This window comes from Amphiura filiformis, chromosome 15 (genome assembly GCF_039555335.1).
Source record: "Amphiura filiformis chromosome 15, Afil_fr2py, whole genome shotgun sequence".
NCBI classification, from domain to species: Eukaryota; Metazoa; Echinodermata; class Ophiuroidea; order Amphilepidida; family Amphiuridae; genus Amphiura; species Amphiura filiformis.
The window spans coordinates 33,345,487-33,362,400 of record NC_092642.1 but is presented as its reverse complement, the minus strand read 5'-3'; the positions used below and the strand labels follow the sequence as shown (position 1 = coordinate 33,362,400).

Sequence of the window (16,914 nt, the reverse complement as noted above, 5' to 3'; positions counted from 1 at the left end):
AAGGCATTCATGGGTTTTATATCTTATTTTGTAGCCGATCTGAACATTCTACTTTGTACAATTCTTGCATATATAATTAGAAAATAAGGCCTATCTGACATCATTGCATAACAAAAATTAAAGAAATTTGTTGCCAACTTCGCGCCATTTTGACAGGCCATATATTTTGGTAACCGAATATCCGATTAAAATAAAATTTTCAGTCTTGTAATCAGGAGAGAATGGACTCACATATTTCAATCAGACAAAAATCTATATCCAATAGCGTTACCTCAAAGCTAGCATTATAAGTGTCTCCTTAACTAATAACAAAAGGTGCCCACTGGTATCTTGGAGGCATTGTCTTTTTTAAAGACATTTCTTGTTTTTAAATTTAATTCGACCAGCAAACTCAAAAACGTTTTCGACATTATTCGAAAAAGTTTATAGAAAAGGTTGTCGGGTCATATAAAAAGTATATAAAGGGTATGAAACGTTTTCATAACATTAATTCAAAAACATATTTTGAAAACAAAATATTCTAACATATTGTTATATCTAAGTGCCGACAAAATATTTGGCAAAAATGTTTGTAAAAAATATTTTACAATAAAAAATGTTGTGTTTTTATACAAAACGTTATGTTATACCAAAACCAAATTTGCACAAATGTTTGCAAATAATATTTTACAATAACATTTTGGCAACATTTAAAAAATGTTGTTACAGTGTGTTTTTATACAAAACGTTATGTTATACCAATTGCTGGGTCTTTCATCTGTTATTAACATGTTTTTGGGGTGATTGATTTTGTCTCTCGCTCTAAAGTTGTGATTTTGGTGTTACATTTGAAGCATCCCTTGAATATTTTGCTTATCAAATATTGGGTTTTGTATCATTGTATGTAAGTTGTCAATACAAAATAAATAGATAAATACAATTACGCAAAATGAGTCAATTTCATTCCTATATTATTTTAATTCGGTCATCGAAACAACTCTGCACGGTTTTATCTTACGTTTCTGAAAAAAAATCATTAATGCATTTCATTGGCCGAGAAAATTATTTTTATTCGGCTTTATGAGTATAGATCGATAGCGTAGTGTTGGAATCCCGCCCTCGCTTCTTGCAACATCTTTAAATTATCACGCCGAGACTAGCGAGCCATGATGTAACACGGGGAATTCCCGAGTCTACAAAGGTTTGGAAAATCCCGCGCTGTATATAACAACCTTAGTATTTTTCCCAAATAAATTCATTAATCATTAAGCATTTTGAGGGACATTTGAACAGATACTGGATTATGGCTGATGGGTACAAATGCAGTTTGATCAGGGGGTCAATCATTTATACGAGTACGAATATCTACATGTACCCATGTACCTACTATGGATAACCGAATTCTTCGTCAGCGGTCTTGCAAGTACTGGTAAGTCAACATCATCATCATGATCATTTTTTATCGTAGTTAGCATTTGGCCACTTCCCCAGCATGCATCAGACGCAAAAATATTTTCAAAACGTTATTAACGTGTTATAAACGTGTTTTGGTTTTGGTCAAAACGTTTTAATTACTGTCTGGTTTAATTACGAGGGGCAGTCAGTATGTTTTATAAGAGTTAACTCGTGACGTCATATGTGGATTGTTTTCATGGCATTTCTCAATGATTACATAAACACTGTACCTTTGTCGTTCAAACAACACATCTAAAAATTATATCACACACATGATTACGTAACAGCATTAGCATAAAATCAATGGTCTAGAGTCACCTGGTGAAATTGAGTCGTTTTTGTTAAGGGAAATAAGAAGCTGAAATGAGGTATTGTTCTATTTTTTACATTTTCTCGGGAATTAAAGTATGGAGAATGCTGCCTTTTGGAACAGTTATATAGAACACAAACTATCAGTTCATTAAACCATGTTTGTTGGGCTGTAAATGTTTTAGTTTATTTAAAATGCGTGGTCAAATGTGTCTTATTTTTGACAAAAACAAGGCTTTTCTTTCTATAAAAATCTTGATATTGCCAAAAATAGGAAACGTGGAAATTTAAGTTTTTTTGCCAGTTCTGTTGACTAATCTCCACACATTAAAACGGGAGTCTCCCTAGAAAATATTTGAATCCGTGATTAAAATATAACTGTTATTCTACCATTGTTACATTTATACAAAAAGTAGTGGTACAGAGAGAGAGGCCATCATTTGAATGAGAAATTTATTTTTAAAACTTTTCTGTTCATTTCAGGTTGAGATCATCCATAAAAATTCATATGAATATTACAATCAAAATTTTCAAAGCATTTTGTAATATTTTAGGCCCTATTTACATGGAATTTTGCAAATTTCGTGCATTTTCAGCATGTTGTATCGGTCATCCTACCTACGCATGCGCAGATTGTTGTTTGCTTTGTACCAGTTATCATCGCACCAAAGATGTTTTATTACCGACCTCTGTGCATCGCACTGAGTGCCAGCTCGCACATGTGACCAGTCATTATATTTTAATCTGTTTCATTTTGGAGATAATTAATGTCATTTGTAATAACTGCTTTTCCATTTTCGCCATTTTTGCAGAATAATGTTGCTTCCATTCAAGCCCTAAAGTTGTTGAAGTTTCCAGACGTCCCATTTCCACCCAAGTTTAATGGCAAGTCTCATATTTTACCAAATGCAAACTGAGGACCTAGTGTTTATTCCTGCCCAAAACTAGCCATATACACCATGTACTTTTGCTGTTCTCGAACATTTTAAACATGTGTCTTTGCTGTAATTTAAAAGGCCCGCCTTTTTGCGTGATTTGGCAGTGTCCCTAGTCTATTGATTTTATGCTAATGCTGTTATGTAATCATGTGTATGATATAATTTTACATGTGTTGTTTGAAAGACAAAGGTACATTGTTTATGTAATCATTGAGAAATGCCATGAAAACAATCTACATATGACGTCACGAGTCAACTCTTAAAACATACTGACTGACCCTCGTATAAAGGTCATGAAAATATTTTTTACATTTTATATGAAAAACACTACTACAACAGTTTAAAATGTCGTCAAAATGTTTACTAAACATTTTTGTCAAACATTGCAAAATATTTTGTCAGCACTTAATAATAACATTATGTTAGAATGTTTTGCAGCAAGTTATCAAAAATGTTTTCTGTGTATGTATACGCTTTTACCAAACATTTAAACGTCTTCTGTAAATCGTTTTATGTTTGCTGGGTAGATTCACTGAAATATGCTACATCAATACCAGGACTACTAGTACTATTCTTAATTCAATCTCGCTGTGGACGACTCATGACACGTACGTTGTTGTGACGATCTTATATATCGCAGATGATAAGGATTAAAGTATAAGTAAGTTTATACCATCATGAACATGAACACAGACGAATGGCAATACAATTTCAATTATATTTTGACAATCTTAATCATTGTTTTGCCGATCTTAATTGGCGTAGAGCGGGAAGGAATGAATCCATAAAACCATTTCCTCGGAATCCTCCCCTCCCCCAATGTTGACGCCTTCTGATGTTTCTCATATTTGCCTATTTTTTCCACGTTTACACCGTATGTCACCATTTGGCAAAACATTTTCGCGCGCATTTGTACCATGAACTTTTTCGCTATAATTCAAGAATACGGTGTACCATGAGGGTCAGGCAAACTTCAATCAGTTTTTGCAAACTTCAATCAGTTTTTGCAAACTTCAATCAGTTTTTGCAAACTTCAATCAGTTTTTGGCATTGAATGTTTTTTAACGGCATCAACATTTTCATTCTGTTCACAGAAAAAACAGGAAAACAGTTGGACACTCTACCATCAATGAGCAAGACAGGTGAGTGGCGGGGTGAGTGGTAGCGTGTGAGAGAGTGTGTAGGCCTACTTTGTGCTTAGGGGTGGGGTGCGTTTGTTTCTAGGGAGCTCTAGGGGTGGGGTAGGCCCTACTTGTGTCGGAGATGAGTATATGGGAAGCACGGTTTAATAGTCGGTTTAGGCTGACATTTTCAGTTCCATACATGTACCGGTATATCGTAATAAAGCCAAGACCCTCACGATTCAAGGTTTTACTTTTTATGGTACCATTGATTTTAGAACCGTATTTGAGTTTAAACCAGTTATTGCTAAACCATGAGGTAAAGCCTACAACTTCCCAGCAAACACAAAACGTTTTCGACTTCATTCGCATAAGGTTAGAAAAGGTTGTCAGAAAACGTTTAAATGCCGGGTTATATAAAGGACATATAAGTGGCATAAAACGTTTCCATAGCATTAAAAAACACCTACTGCAAATGTTCTAACATAATGTTATTTTTTTATTTAAAGGGCAGGTCTATTGCAAAAACAACATCATAGGCATATCATTGGCAAGCTAATATTATGAGGACAATGAAAATGACTCCTTTTTTGAGAAAATAAGACGTTTAAAATTGATATTCCGCAAAAACAAACTTAAGCGATGAGTTCCTTCGAACGAGACAGAGACGAGACATAAAAAATTGACGTCATGAAATAACTATGCCTGCTTTGCGAGAAGGGACTATAAACATTCTCAATGCACAGAACGTATACATACTGTTGTTGTTCACACAAAAAATCTAAATTAAGTATTACAAATTTAATGGTTTTTAAACATATGGATAAAATCAGCCGCTTCTTTTTTTATATATTAGTAAATTGTGATATTACAATGTATATCAATATCATGAGAAATATTAGGACTAAAAAATAAATAAATAATTTGAGCTTAGAATTTCATCGTGATCAATCTGAGACTAGCATATGAACCGTGTTAAGTCCACAAACTCATGTATTTGATTTCCCAGTGCTATAGTTATTATAGTTTCAGTTGGATGAAATATTACAAAGCAAACGCATAGTAACAATACTCATGGGCTTTGTTTCCGAAAAGAGAACAATAGTCTGCATATCATATTGTTATGCAGCATTGTTATGGTAAATAATAGTACAACTCATTGTTGCTAATGTCGAACTTGTCACACAAGTATATGAGAGCATGATATAGTGTCCGCTTCATTTACGTGCGTCATAGCCCGGTGCCTTGAAAATTAATTTCACTTCAAACGGGGGAAGAACACGTACGAGCCCGAAGTTTACCCACACAATTTCTCTTTTTTTCATTAGAAATACGCATAAAAAAATTGCAACGAGTGTCAAATTGTAATGTAATAATTGTTCTCTTCGAATAGAGATAAACTTGTTTTTGCAATAGACCTGACCTTTTTAAAGGGTTGACAAAATATTTGATGCTATTAAATCATTATTTTTCATTTTCCACAGATTCACCATGTGAGTTTCCTGAGAGTGACAACTTCTCTGGTAGGTAAAATTGTAAAAATATTTTTCTTGAAAGTGAAACTAGAAAGTAATTCCTGTAAAATTTATTTTCATTCACTCACTCGTTAGTTCGTTCATTCGTTCATTCGTTCATTCATTCATTCATTCATTCATTTTTTAGTATGGCAAATTGTATTGATAGCTGGCGGAGTCTTACTATATGAGCTTCTCTTATTCGGGATGTGGTTTCTTGCCAAAAAGGACGCCGTGCAAGTTGAAGTGGATCCTGGCTGCTGCGAATGCAAGTGTTGCGTCACAATACCGATTGATATCTTATTATTCCTGATGTGTCCTCCTGTTAAGATAATAAATTACATTGGTAGTAAGGTAGACAAGAGAGTAACAGAATATTTTCGGAAACAAAGACGACACGAGGAGAACACAGATATCTTGAGATCAATGCAAGCCACCGGCTCTTCTGATTACCGGGATTAAGAAGATTTTGCAACAAAAAAGACCAGGCGAAAATAAAGACTGTCGAGATACAGTATTTACTATTTTCATTACGTTAAAAATATATAGGGCCTGTTGTTATTAAAGCGTGTTGGATGGAGTAGGCCCTATAGTCATGGTCGTTAAGTCCAAAACAAACATAGGGCCTAAATCAGTTTAAATTATTTAGATTAGGGGATTAATGAAGAGTTACACGTTTACAACTTGTAGATTTGAATTGGTAGGCCCTACCGAATAGGTAAATGACCCCAAACCTAACCCCTAACCCTTATCCTAACCCCTAACCCTATAGGCTACCTCTAACCCCTATCCCTAATTAGCATACGATGTGTCTGTCTTAAATGCCACATACTACCACTTTAACTGATGTGAACAAGAGACATCTCCTGTCACACTATTTCTACATATGTTATTGACACGAGAAACAACATATTTTATCATGCATTGAGCAGTCTGATATTGTGCTGATTGATGACGTTCTGACACAGGGCCCTGTACTGACAGTAATAGTTTGCACGCCCTCTTCTGACCATTTTATAATAAATGGTTCTGTGTATTTTAGCAAATCAAAACTGAATCCCATTTTAAAAGTAAAAATTATAATCAAAATGATTTCTCTAATATTTTGTTGATTTTGTTCTGTTAGTTATCCGAATTATAAACATGTAAATCCTATTATTTGAGATGTATCAAACAATGTTATAGATAAACGCAAATAAAACCCGGTTATTATTATTTATTTTAAACCTATTAATGTAGTAAAGATACCCAAAGGCCACGAAAAAAAAAACCCGTTTACAAATAGAGCATTGGCAACTGTTTGTAAAAGTTGTTTTTGTTGTAGGCCTACTTAGGCTGTATAAAATTAATGTTTTGGTTCTCGTCCCCTCCCTCCTCAAGTTCTGGGATTTGTCCGATTTTTTTTGATTTTTAGGTTTTTCAAAAATTTTTAGACTTAGGCCTATATACACCCCGATATACACATACATAATTATTAGCCTTTCAACAAGGCTTTGCCTGGAGCACCGTGGGAGCGCCATCTATAACTTCGGCGCTCGCTGTTGCGGCTTCGCCGCTCGCCCCCTAGGATCGCGAGGTCTTTGACAAAGACTACATAAATATGTATAGTTTATTAAAGAACATGGGTCACTTCCAAGACTTTTTTGGTACTCTAGGGGCTGATCCTCAGAATCTCACGTTAAAAAAGGCCTTCTCCTTTCCTCAAGCACTGTTGGAAATATGACCGAAAACTACTAACAACGCTTATTTTACATTGGAGAACCCCTCTCTCCCTCGTCAATTCATGAGAATCCTCTGGACGAGAACCAAAACATTAATTTTATACGGCCTTATAGGAAATGTTGACAGTGAAGCGGGGAACAAATTATCAAGTAGACCTGTAGGCCTATCACCGTCTTATTGGCTTTCTTCTCACTCTCCCATATCACCTGTTTTGTTGTATTTTGTTGTGATAATTTGGAAATAAATTTGATTGTTTGATTAATTGATTAATTGATTGATTGATTGAATGACTGATTGATTGATTGTTTGGCTAGTTCTGCATGCATTCTGTAATATATATATTTCCCGGGATATATTTTGAAATAGAGTTGTCGTGTCAACTATAGACCGTTTTCCCTTGGATTTCCCTACCTTTGCCTTTAAAGTTAAGCCGCGCGACTATTATACAGGCCTATTATTAATATTATACATGTAAGAGCAAATAAAGGGGCTGTCATTTGCTTCGGCAGCAATACAACTCAAAATGTGGAAACATGTTGTTTTAATTATAGGCCTCAATGTAATATAGAAAACAGAATTAACATAGGAATATCGGACCACACCCTTCAACATGTTCAATACACTCAAGGTCGCGATGTCGTATACTCGGGATTTCCCCCGTGATCATGGTGCCGATGTCGCGACACGCCGTCATATAGAGGCCCTGCATTCTTTTATCGATTGGCTCCAAACAAAGGATTTGAACCGGTGTCCTTCACCGTAGTTATGGCGGAGTGCAGTCCATTCAATCAAATGTTGTCATCAACCTATTCGATCGTAGTGCAGGGTTATATGAGCGAGACGAACTGTCACGGTAGATTGCAATCATGCTTTTGTTGAATGTATTTGAGTAGTCCACCATATTTACGGGATGATACGTCACATGCAAGGCCTCTATTCAGATGTTGCAAGAAGCAATATCAATATCGATCTATAGCCTACTCAGAAATTGCTGGTTGCTGTATCGAACACATTACACCACCTTAAATTAACATAATAAGACCAAAGACTGGTTAAGTTTTCCACATAAATTCCTTCAATCATCATCATTAAGCAATTTGACGGACATGGCTGGGTACAAATGCAGTTTGATCAGGGGGTCAATCATTTATATCTACATGTACCTATGGATGACAGAATTCTTCATTAGTGGCCTCGCAAGTGCTGGTAAGTCAAACATAATCAATATCATCACTATTTAATAATAATATATAGTACATGGCGCAGTGGATGTAGTGATATTTAAGTTGGCATTTTGTCTTTGTACATTAGTGCAATCAATGCTTTTTGGCATGATAAACTAGAATTGGTTCCATTTTTTTTCTATGCCCCCTATGTGTCCCCACGAGGGGTCGAATGCGAAGGCCGTAATGGGACAAAATTGAAAATTTCTCCCATCATGTTGTAATGTGCCTCAAATTGTTCCTCTGATTAGTATTAAGTATAAATAAGAATGTCAATGGCCATACGGTATACCGTATTGCAATAGGATGCTTAGTACAAGGTAGATTAGGTCAAACGTCAAATATCGCAAATACACCAAATTTTCAAAAAGCATTGATTTAATCGTAACTTGTCTCAAACTAATCCTCTCAGCAAACGAAATAGGAAAATATTTTTTGAAAAATGTATAACCATGCATGATAACCTCAGAGTCGGATGAAATCATTGGTCAAAAATTATGCAACTCAACTCCAATTCCATGTTCTCAAATGAATCTATTGCCCCTAAAACCGAATATAAGTAGCTATATACTGTATAGCGATATTATGGCCTAAAGAACATTTTTTATTGAAAGGGCTCATCAGGTCTGTTATTTAAACCCATATTGACAATGCCCATGATGACGATGATCTTGAAGACGACGATCATTATGATCAAGTTAAAATAATAAGCTATATTAATTTTTCCACAGATTCTCTGGGTCAACATTCTGGGACTGACTGCTGTCTTGGTATGTAAAAATATTGATATAACATGCCCTAAAACTGCTAATTAGTCAGGCAATAAATGAAATTAATGATAAAGGTGTGTTTTATGATCCTAGCATCCTCTTTAGTTGATTCCAATTTTGCGTTTGCGAGTTATGCATGATTAGTCAAGTAAAAAAACAACAACAAATGTCTCGTCCAGGTTTTCAAAAAAAAGAGGATGAGGAGGAGGGACTTTTTATTTTTTATTTTCAAGATGGCCGCCATTTAAAAAAACAAAAACCTACAACCATTGCAGTTTCACTCACTCACTCACTCACTCACTCACTCACTCACTCACTCACTCACTCACTCACTCACTCACTTAGAAAATCAGCTATACGTGTAAATGTAGTTTTAAAAAAATTGACAAAGGAACAAACTATGGAGTTCAAAAACAAGTCAATAGTGGTTGATAACAAATGCTAGACCCTTTTAAAACAATGTGAAATTATTAAAGAAAAGTGGACACAAGATTTGAAAAGCAGACACCGTATTTTCACCCAACTGTGTGTACTTTAAAAGTTTAAAGATGTTAATGAATGGTGAGGTTATATCCTAAAGGTAAATTCAATGCATATTGAGCGTCTCCATTCACTAACATTATAAAACTATTAAAGTAAGGACAGTCCGGTGATAATGCGGTGTCCACTTTTCAAATTTCGTGTCCGCTTTTCTTTAATAATTTCAAATTGTTTTAAAGGATCCAGCCTTTGTTACCAACGATTGTTGACTTGTTTTGGAAATCCAATAGTTTGGTTGTTTTTGCACAAAATGAAATGTGCAAGTAATTCCTGTAAAATGTATTTTGCAGCACCCACATAATCAGCCTGTAAATCAAAAGATAGCCTATATCAAACAAGAGTAGAATGTATACATAATGCCCACCGTTTTATAACAGTCAGTCAGTCACTCACTCACTCACTCACTCACTCACTCACTCACTCACTCACTCACTCACTCACTCACTCACTCACTCACTCACTCACTCACTCCACTCACTCGCTCACTCACTCACTAACTCACTCAATCAATCACTCACTCACTCACCCATTCATTATTCGTTCATTCATTGATTCATTTATTCATGTTTTTTTCTTCTTCTTTTTGCAGTATTGCGTGCTTTAGAAACAGCTGGCACATACTAATATATGAGATTACTTACCTACCCACTACACCCACCCACCCACCCACCCACCCACTCACTCACTCACTCACCCACCCACTCACTCACCCACTCACTCACTCACTCACACACCCACTCACTCACTCACCCACTCACCCACCCACTCACTCACTCACCCACTCACTCACTCACGCACTCACTCACTCACTCACTCACTCACTCACTCACTCACTCTCACTCTCACTCACTCACTCACCCATTCATTATTCGTTCATTCATTGATTCATTTATTCATGTCTTTTCTTCTTATTTTTGCAGTATTGCGTGGTTTAGAAACAGCTAGCATATACTTACTAATATATGAGATTTTTTTGACAATTTGCTGGATATATGCCAAGAGGCGTGCAGTACGTCATGAAAATGCCCGTTTTTTCATGTTCGCTACACAGCACCGGTTGATTGCATAACATTCCTGATGTTTCCTCCTGCTAAGATAATAAATTGGATAGTAACACAATATTTTCGGATTCAAATAGACCATCAGAGAGACTAAGGACACGAAACTTTACCAGAAGGAGCTTTAGCAGCATAAAAGACCAGTCAAAAATAAAGACAGTCGAAGTATCTATTGAGCAACACTGGAAAAACAGCAGAGCAACACTTAATAAACACTTGAGCACTTAATAGACACTTGTTTCTACATTGAAGGTAAGGGTGTTAATTCATTAAAATAACACTAAAACACGTACAAATATGAAGATGTTTATGTTTTAACACAAAAATGTGCTTTTTAACACTATCTTGTGTTAAAAACATAAACATCATTATTTTAGTGCTTATAAATATTAACATCCTTTACCTTCACATATGTATACAAACAAGTGTTTGTTAAGTGTTAAAGTGTTTATTAAGTGTTGCTCTGCTGTTTTTGCAGTGATAGAAAGGTGATTCATGTAAATAATAGTATAAGAGGATGACATCCAAAAGTGTATTCATCAACATTTGAAGAGCTTTGTTGCAAAACCCCTTACATCCACTTTTGACTTTTTGAGAAAAACAGCTTTTTTTAATTGTGCAAGTATTACTTGTTCGATTTGATTCAATTTGGGATTGGATAAAGTGTTGATGAATAGAAACTAAAAGAATAGGTTTGGGACAATTTTCAAGGCTTCCTATTTATTTTATTATTTCATTTATATCGCACCTTTTGTGGATGTAAGGGGTTTTGCAACAAAATAAATTTACCCCTTTTCTAGAAACCACCTTTGCAATCAAATTTGAGCCCATTTATTTGTGCTACATTATGTAACTTGACTAATGCTTTGAAAATCAAAAAGAAAAATTGAAATATCTCATTTACTTTTTTAATTATGAATTTTTAATTAAATTCGGGAAAATGGCATTTTTGGGTATTTCCGAAGCTACACCTTTTGTTAATTAAAATGATTTTTTCAAACATAGTGACCCAAAAACAGTTCCTTTTGGTTTTAATAGGTAAAGAACATTCCAGGCTACCATTATACATCAAAAATTTAAAACAAAACAATTCTATATTCATTTTAAGTTCAGATTTCCGGAAATTCCTAAGATTTCCCAAACGGAAATATGCGATAACTCCGAAGGAAGGTAGTATGAAGGTCAAACAACCACCAAAATGTGTATTTTTACCCACACTATAATATTATGCCAATAACTCAATTTGGCCAAAAGTGGATGTAAGGGGTTTTGAAACAAAGCTCTTCATTTGTCTTTAGTGCTGAACAACAGATATTTTCCGCAACACTGGTTTTACAGACTTAATTGACACGAGAATTTAAGTAAAATATTGTAAACATGCATTTGTTTTAATTATGTTAAAGGGTAAGATAGAAAGTAACAGTTAACTAAAACATATGAGCTCTGATATTGTGCAGATTGCAGATGAGCAGGTATGAGAGTAATAGATGCACGCCCTCCTCTGGCCACTTTGTGAAAAAAGATAGTACTGTTCTTTAGCAAATCAAAGTGAATCCCGTTTTAAGTAAACATGACCTATACATGCACTTGGTTTCCAAGTAATTTAACTCTTAATTGGCTAAATTTTGCTTTGTTAGGGTGATGTTTTTAGAAACATTGACACATATCTCAGGATTTTCTGAGAAAAGAAAACCTACCCAATATTTAGAGATTTGTTATAAACAACACCCGTATAAGCGCCACATCCGTATAACATGGACTCAGCCGGCCATTAGCATTACGCACCCACCCCCACGTAAGTGAATACTTGCATACACCCATCCTGCCCTCGATTGAGAGTGCAAATTGTGATTTCTTCCTCAGGAGCAAGGTTTTTAGGCTCAAGATTTTCCTCAATCATATACCATACATAAAATAGCGTTATTCTGCACTTCAAAAGATGAGAATGGTAACATAGCGTGTATTTTTAGAGAGACTCTATATAAGTCTTTGAGCTTTCCAAAAGGCTTCACGAGGACAGTGTGCGCGCGTAGCGAGCAAAATATTTGGTATTTCACCGACACAAGTTTTGGGGTCAATTTTGGTTGGACAGAGGCTCCTCTCACCTTTACTTTTCCTTCCCCCCCCCCCCCCCCCCCCATTTCCTCTTTCATTTTTTGTCAGAGGGAGCACAACTTGTTCAGTGCTCTATGGTTTTGCACAACCAGTGTCTTTACAGATTCTGCTCTACGTCATCTTGTACCTCACTCCTCTTCCTTTTTCTCCTCTTTTCCCCTTCCTCTCCTCTTTTCGTTTCTTCTCTCTCCCTCCTTTTTCCTCTCTTTCTTTATTTCCTCAATTTTGACTGTCATTTCCTAGGAGCGCTGCTCCCCCCTCCCGCACAATTTGCATCCCTGTATAATTGAGAGTATGTTAATTTCATTGGCAGTTTGTTACTTTTATTTTGATTACTTGATAATTCTCCCCAACAGAGCTATTTAAAAAAGAACATTTTCTGATAGCCTCTGAATATTTTCAAGGAGACTGACAAAAAAAGTTGAAGTTATATTGCAGTCTTGGCGGAAGGTCAAGTTATTTTGCATTGATAATCCGTACACAGGAAAAACGACGTTGTCATTAAAGTTGCTGTGAAGGCTAGAGGTTGCGTGGGTTATACCCGAGCGGCTAATCCGACGAAATAATATATTCTTAAACACATAAGAAAGTTCCTGATTCTGCCCAATGAAACACAGCTCAATCCTAAATTTTTCATTTAGCACTAACTGGCAATAAAAGTTAAATTTCACCAAATTTATGAATTAAGGGCCAAAAACATGCATTTTCAGGGTGTTTTTCACATGCTGTGATGACAATAAAGTCTAAATACTTGTTCGATGTCTAATTCCATTCATGCATTCTAATTTTCTAAAAGATGTTTAAATGCTTAGACTTGTTCCAAGTCTTTGATTTTTGTGACTCGGTTGTCAGAACAAATGCCGAAAATGCATAATTTATTTTTGGCTCTTTTTTTTTTAAAAAGAAATTGGTAAATAGTGAACTTTTTCTTTTATCTCCAGTAAGTGCTAAATGAATGATTAGAATGGAGCTGTTTCATTTGACAGAACTTGATAATATTTTTTTAATTCCCCCAAAATAGTGCTGTATTTTACTGTAAGGGGAGTAATTAAACAGCAACACTCTCAAAATTGATCAAATATATAATTATGCCCTTCTTTATATTCTTGGCATCATATGTGGGACGTGTACTACATGTCAACGTCCAAGAAAACTCATTTAAAGCTAAACTAATTGAATAAGATATTTTCTTGCTAAAATTTTCGTCAATGTGTATTGGCATTTTTCCCTCAAAATTTAAACTTTAAGAAATAGACCTATCAATATAAATAACAGATAAACAATATGATTTATATCTATCGTCGAATGATCAACGCTGCAGTAGAGTAAACATTGCGATTCCAGGCTAATCAATTATGTCAAATATTAAGGAATTAACGCGACCCATATTTGAAGCAGTATCGAATCCACATACAAATATCGTATATAATTCATTATTATTTTCACTGTAAGATTTTTTCACAGCGCGCTATTGATTTCCTGAAACAATAGATGGTTGCTTCCGCATTAAGAGTATAATTTATAAGAATTTTTAAAAATACTAATACTTATTCATAAAAAGCCAATATGTGTACATCCATATCAAAAGGATGCACTTGTCAGCTGCTACATGTGTCTCATTTCAAATAATAGATAGGAATAAATACCAGACTCGTATCAAGTGTAGGTCACTTCAAATGATCCCCAAGTCAAATTGTACAAGGAATATTCTCTGTATTCAAAAACCATGTGACTTGGGATGATTTGGAGACCTCCACTTAGGAAATGAGTCTGGTATTTATTCCTAGCTATTATGTGAAATGAGACACATGTAGCAGCCGACAAGTGCATCGTTTTGATATGGATGTACACATATGGTTTAAAATTTAATGTATACAATAAAGTTGATTTTAATTTTTCAAAGACATAATATTAAGCATGTTTATTTAATATATTTCGGGCATTGCACTGTTATAATTCTAGAAATACGTCTCATTATGCATGCGTGGGACGTGGTTTCCTCCAGATTATTATAATTTTGAAGCTCCTTTCCACCACGGAGAATTCTGCATAATGACATCGCACTGGTGAAGAGACTCTTTTACGATATTGTACATACGTGCTTCTTTAGAGCTCGCGTACGTATTTTCAATATAATACGGCTGATGATGGAAATTGTTTGGGTACAGTTGGTGAAAGAGATTGTTTTTCCGTACCTTAAACATATCCTAAGGCAAACACATGCATGTAGAATGTAATAAGTGGTGAGCAGTAAATTTTGGTGTTGGTACATGTAAAATTGTATCCCTTTTTATTTGTGATGTTACTTTTCTTTAAAAATGAATTCCACCAAAAAATTAAAATATAAAATTACACAATTAATTTTTGCATGACCAATTTCTTTAATTTTTCAGAAGTAACCATACAAATAATACAGAATGCTGCATACCACCATATATGGGAAAGAATACCACTAGGCCTATATTATAAAGAATTCCACCCCCCCCCCAAGACAAAAAACGTCAAACATTTCCGAGAATTTTAAAATTGAAGAACCTTTAAAAAGAGGAAACATGTTATACGCACCCAAAGATGTTATTTTTCAAAATAATTTTTCTTGTTTCAAAAAGTCTCATTTTCCAAAATGATGTTTTCAGAAAAAGTTGCACTTTCCAACATCCAACTTTTGGTACAGGTAGCCATATGTTTCCTCTTTTCACAGATTTTTCAATTTTTCAAATCGTCGAAATGTGCGTGAAGTTATGAAACAAAAATTTTGTAATTTTAAGGGGTAATTTTTAACCATTTATAATGAAATATTGATGCAATGATGTCAGTATATAGTTGATATGTAGGCCTATTCATGTAATAACCCGGTAAATACAAAACGCTTTGATGAAAACGTTTAAATGTCGGGTTATATAAAGGGTATAATTATTAAGGATAAAACGTTTACACTCAAAAAGATTTTTGAAAACTTGTTGCAAAACTTTCTAACATAATGTTAATTTAAGTGTTGACAAAATAATATTTACAAACTGCTTGCACAAAGAAATTTACGAGTTTGACAACATATTTAAAAAGTTGGTGCAATATTTTTGTTTTCACGACCTCTACCAGAACACGTCTGCATAGGCTACCTTGCACATTCACCTGATGTAGAAATTTTGTATAGTTGTCCATCAATATACACACCCCTATAATTACCCCCCCCCATATACCACACTCCTAAACAACAAAACCTTGCTTGTCGCTTTTTGATATAAAACGTTTTCTTGGAACCTCGGCATCCGAAGTTCCCACATGAGATTTGTTACATGATGCATGTGTATGTGACGGTCCGACTCGTTTACCGGTGTTAACAAAAGCATGCACCCCACCCCACCCCACTCCACCCCACCCCTTCATCCGCACATGTACGCGTGCACCTCTTGTGTTGCCCCCTCCCCTGAAAACCTGCGGACGATATACTGCGCACTATACGTGCAAAATGTATCCGTTGTCGTGTAAATGAAAGTGCCTTGACGCAGTATAACGTTGACTTTCCTTGCTTCGGACTTCCTTGCAAAAAAGTAATGGACTTTCATTATGCATGCTGTATACTATAAGAATATAAGATAACAAAGTAGACCACAACTCGTTTCCAACATTTAGCCAAATTCTGACTTAAGGGGTGGGAAAGGATTCATTCCGGCATTGGATTAAATGTCAAAAATAAACTAAAATAAAAAAATGAATTTGCTCCGTTTTTAAACTGTTTGACGCAGTCAACTCTCCAACACAAGTGTTAATATACACGCTGTATCAAAATGATTGGTACCCATCAGTTTTTATCGATAATGGATGAGCCTGACACATAAAAATTCAACATAAGATCCAAATAATTTGTAAATTAATTGCAAAAACAAGTCATAAACTATTTTAATAAACATCAAAATTGATGGGTACCAATCATTTTGATACACCCTGTACGGGTAACACAGTAGGCCTATTATATATTGTATATTGTATATTTTATTAGAAATCACATAGCAGCCAACGGCTGAATTGCATGACATTTACATTAAAAATAGCATTATGAAAAATACATACATTTATAATTAAAACACTCAAACATTAAAAAACATACAAATAAATAAGAACACATTATAATTGCACTTGACTGGATTTTGAACAAAAATGACTGGCAAT

General features: G+C 35.0%; 1 protein-coding gene and 1 long non-coding RNA gene across 2 annotated transcripts; both read left to right on the top strand.

Moving 5' to 3' along the window:
* Positions 1-1,173: 1,173 nt before the first annotated feature.
* Positions 1,174-6,987, top strand: LOC140172198 (uncharacterized). The gene is made up of 4 exons (XM_072195516.1): positions 1,174-1,408; positions 3,776-3,823; positions 5,287-5,325; positions 5,465-6,987. The coding sequence occupies exons 1-4, from the start codon at positions 1,300-1,302 to the stop codon at positions 5,776-5,778; spliced, it is 510 nt and encodes a 169-aa protein (XP_072051617.1). The 5' UTR covers positions 1,174-1,299; the 3' UTR covers positions 5,779-6,987.
* Positions 6,988-7,978: 991 nt separating this feature from the next.
* LOC140172197 (uncharacterized) lies at positions 7,979-11,172 on the top strand. The gene is made up of 3 exons (XR_011861699.1): positions 7,979-8,244; positions 8,993-9,031; positions 10,492-11,172. It is a non-coding gene; the product is annotated as an uncharacterized lncRNA (long non-coding RNA).
* The last annotated feature ends 5,742 nt before the right edge of the window (positions 11,173-16,914 follow it).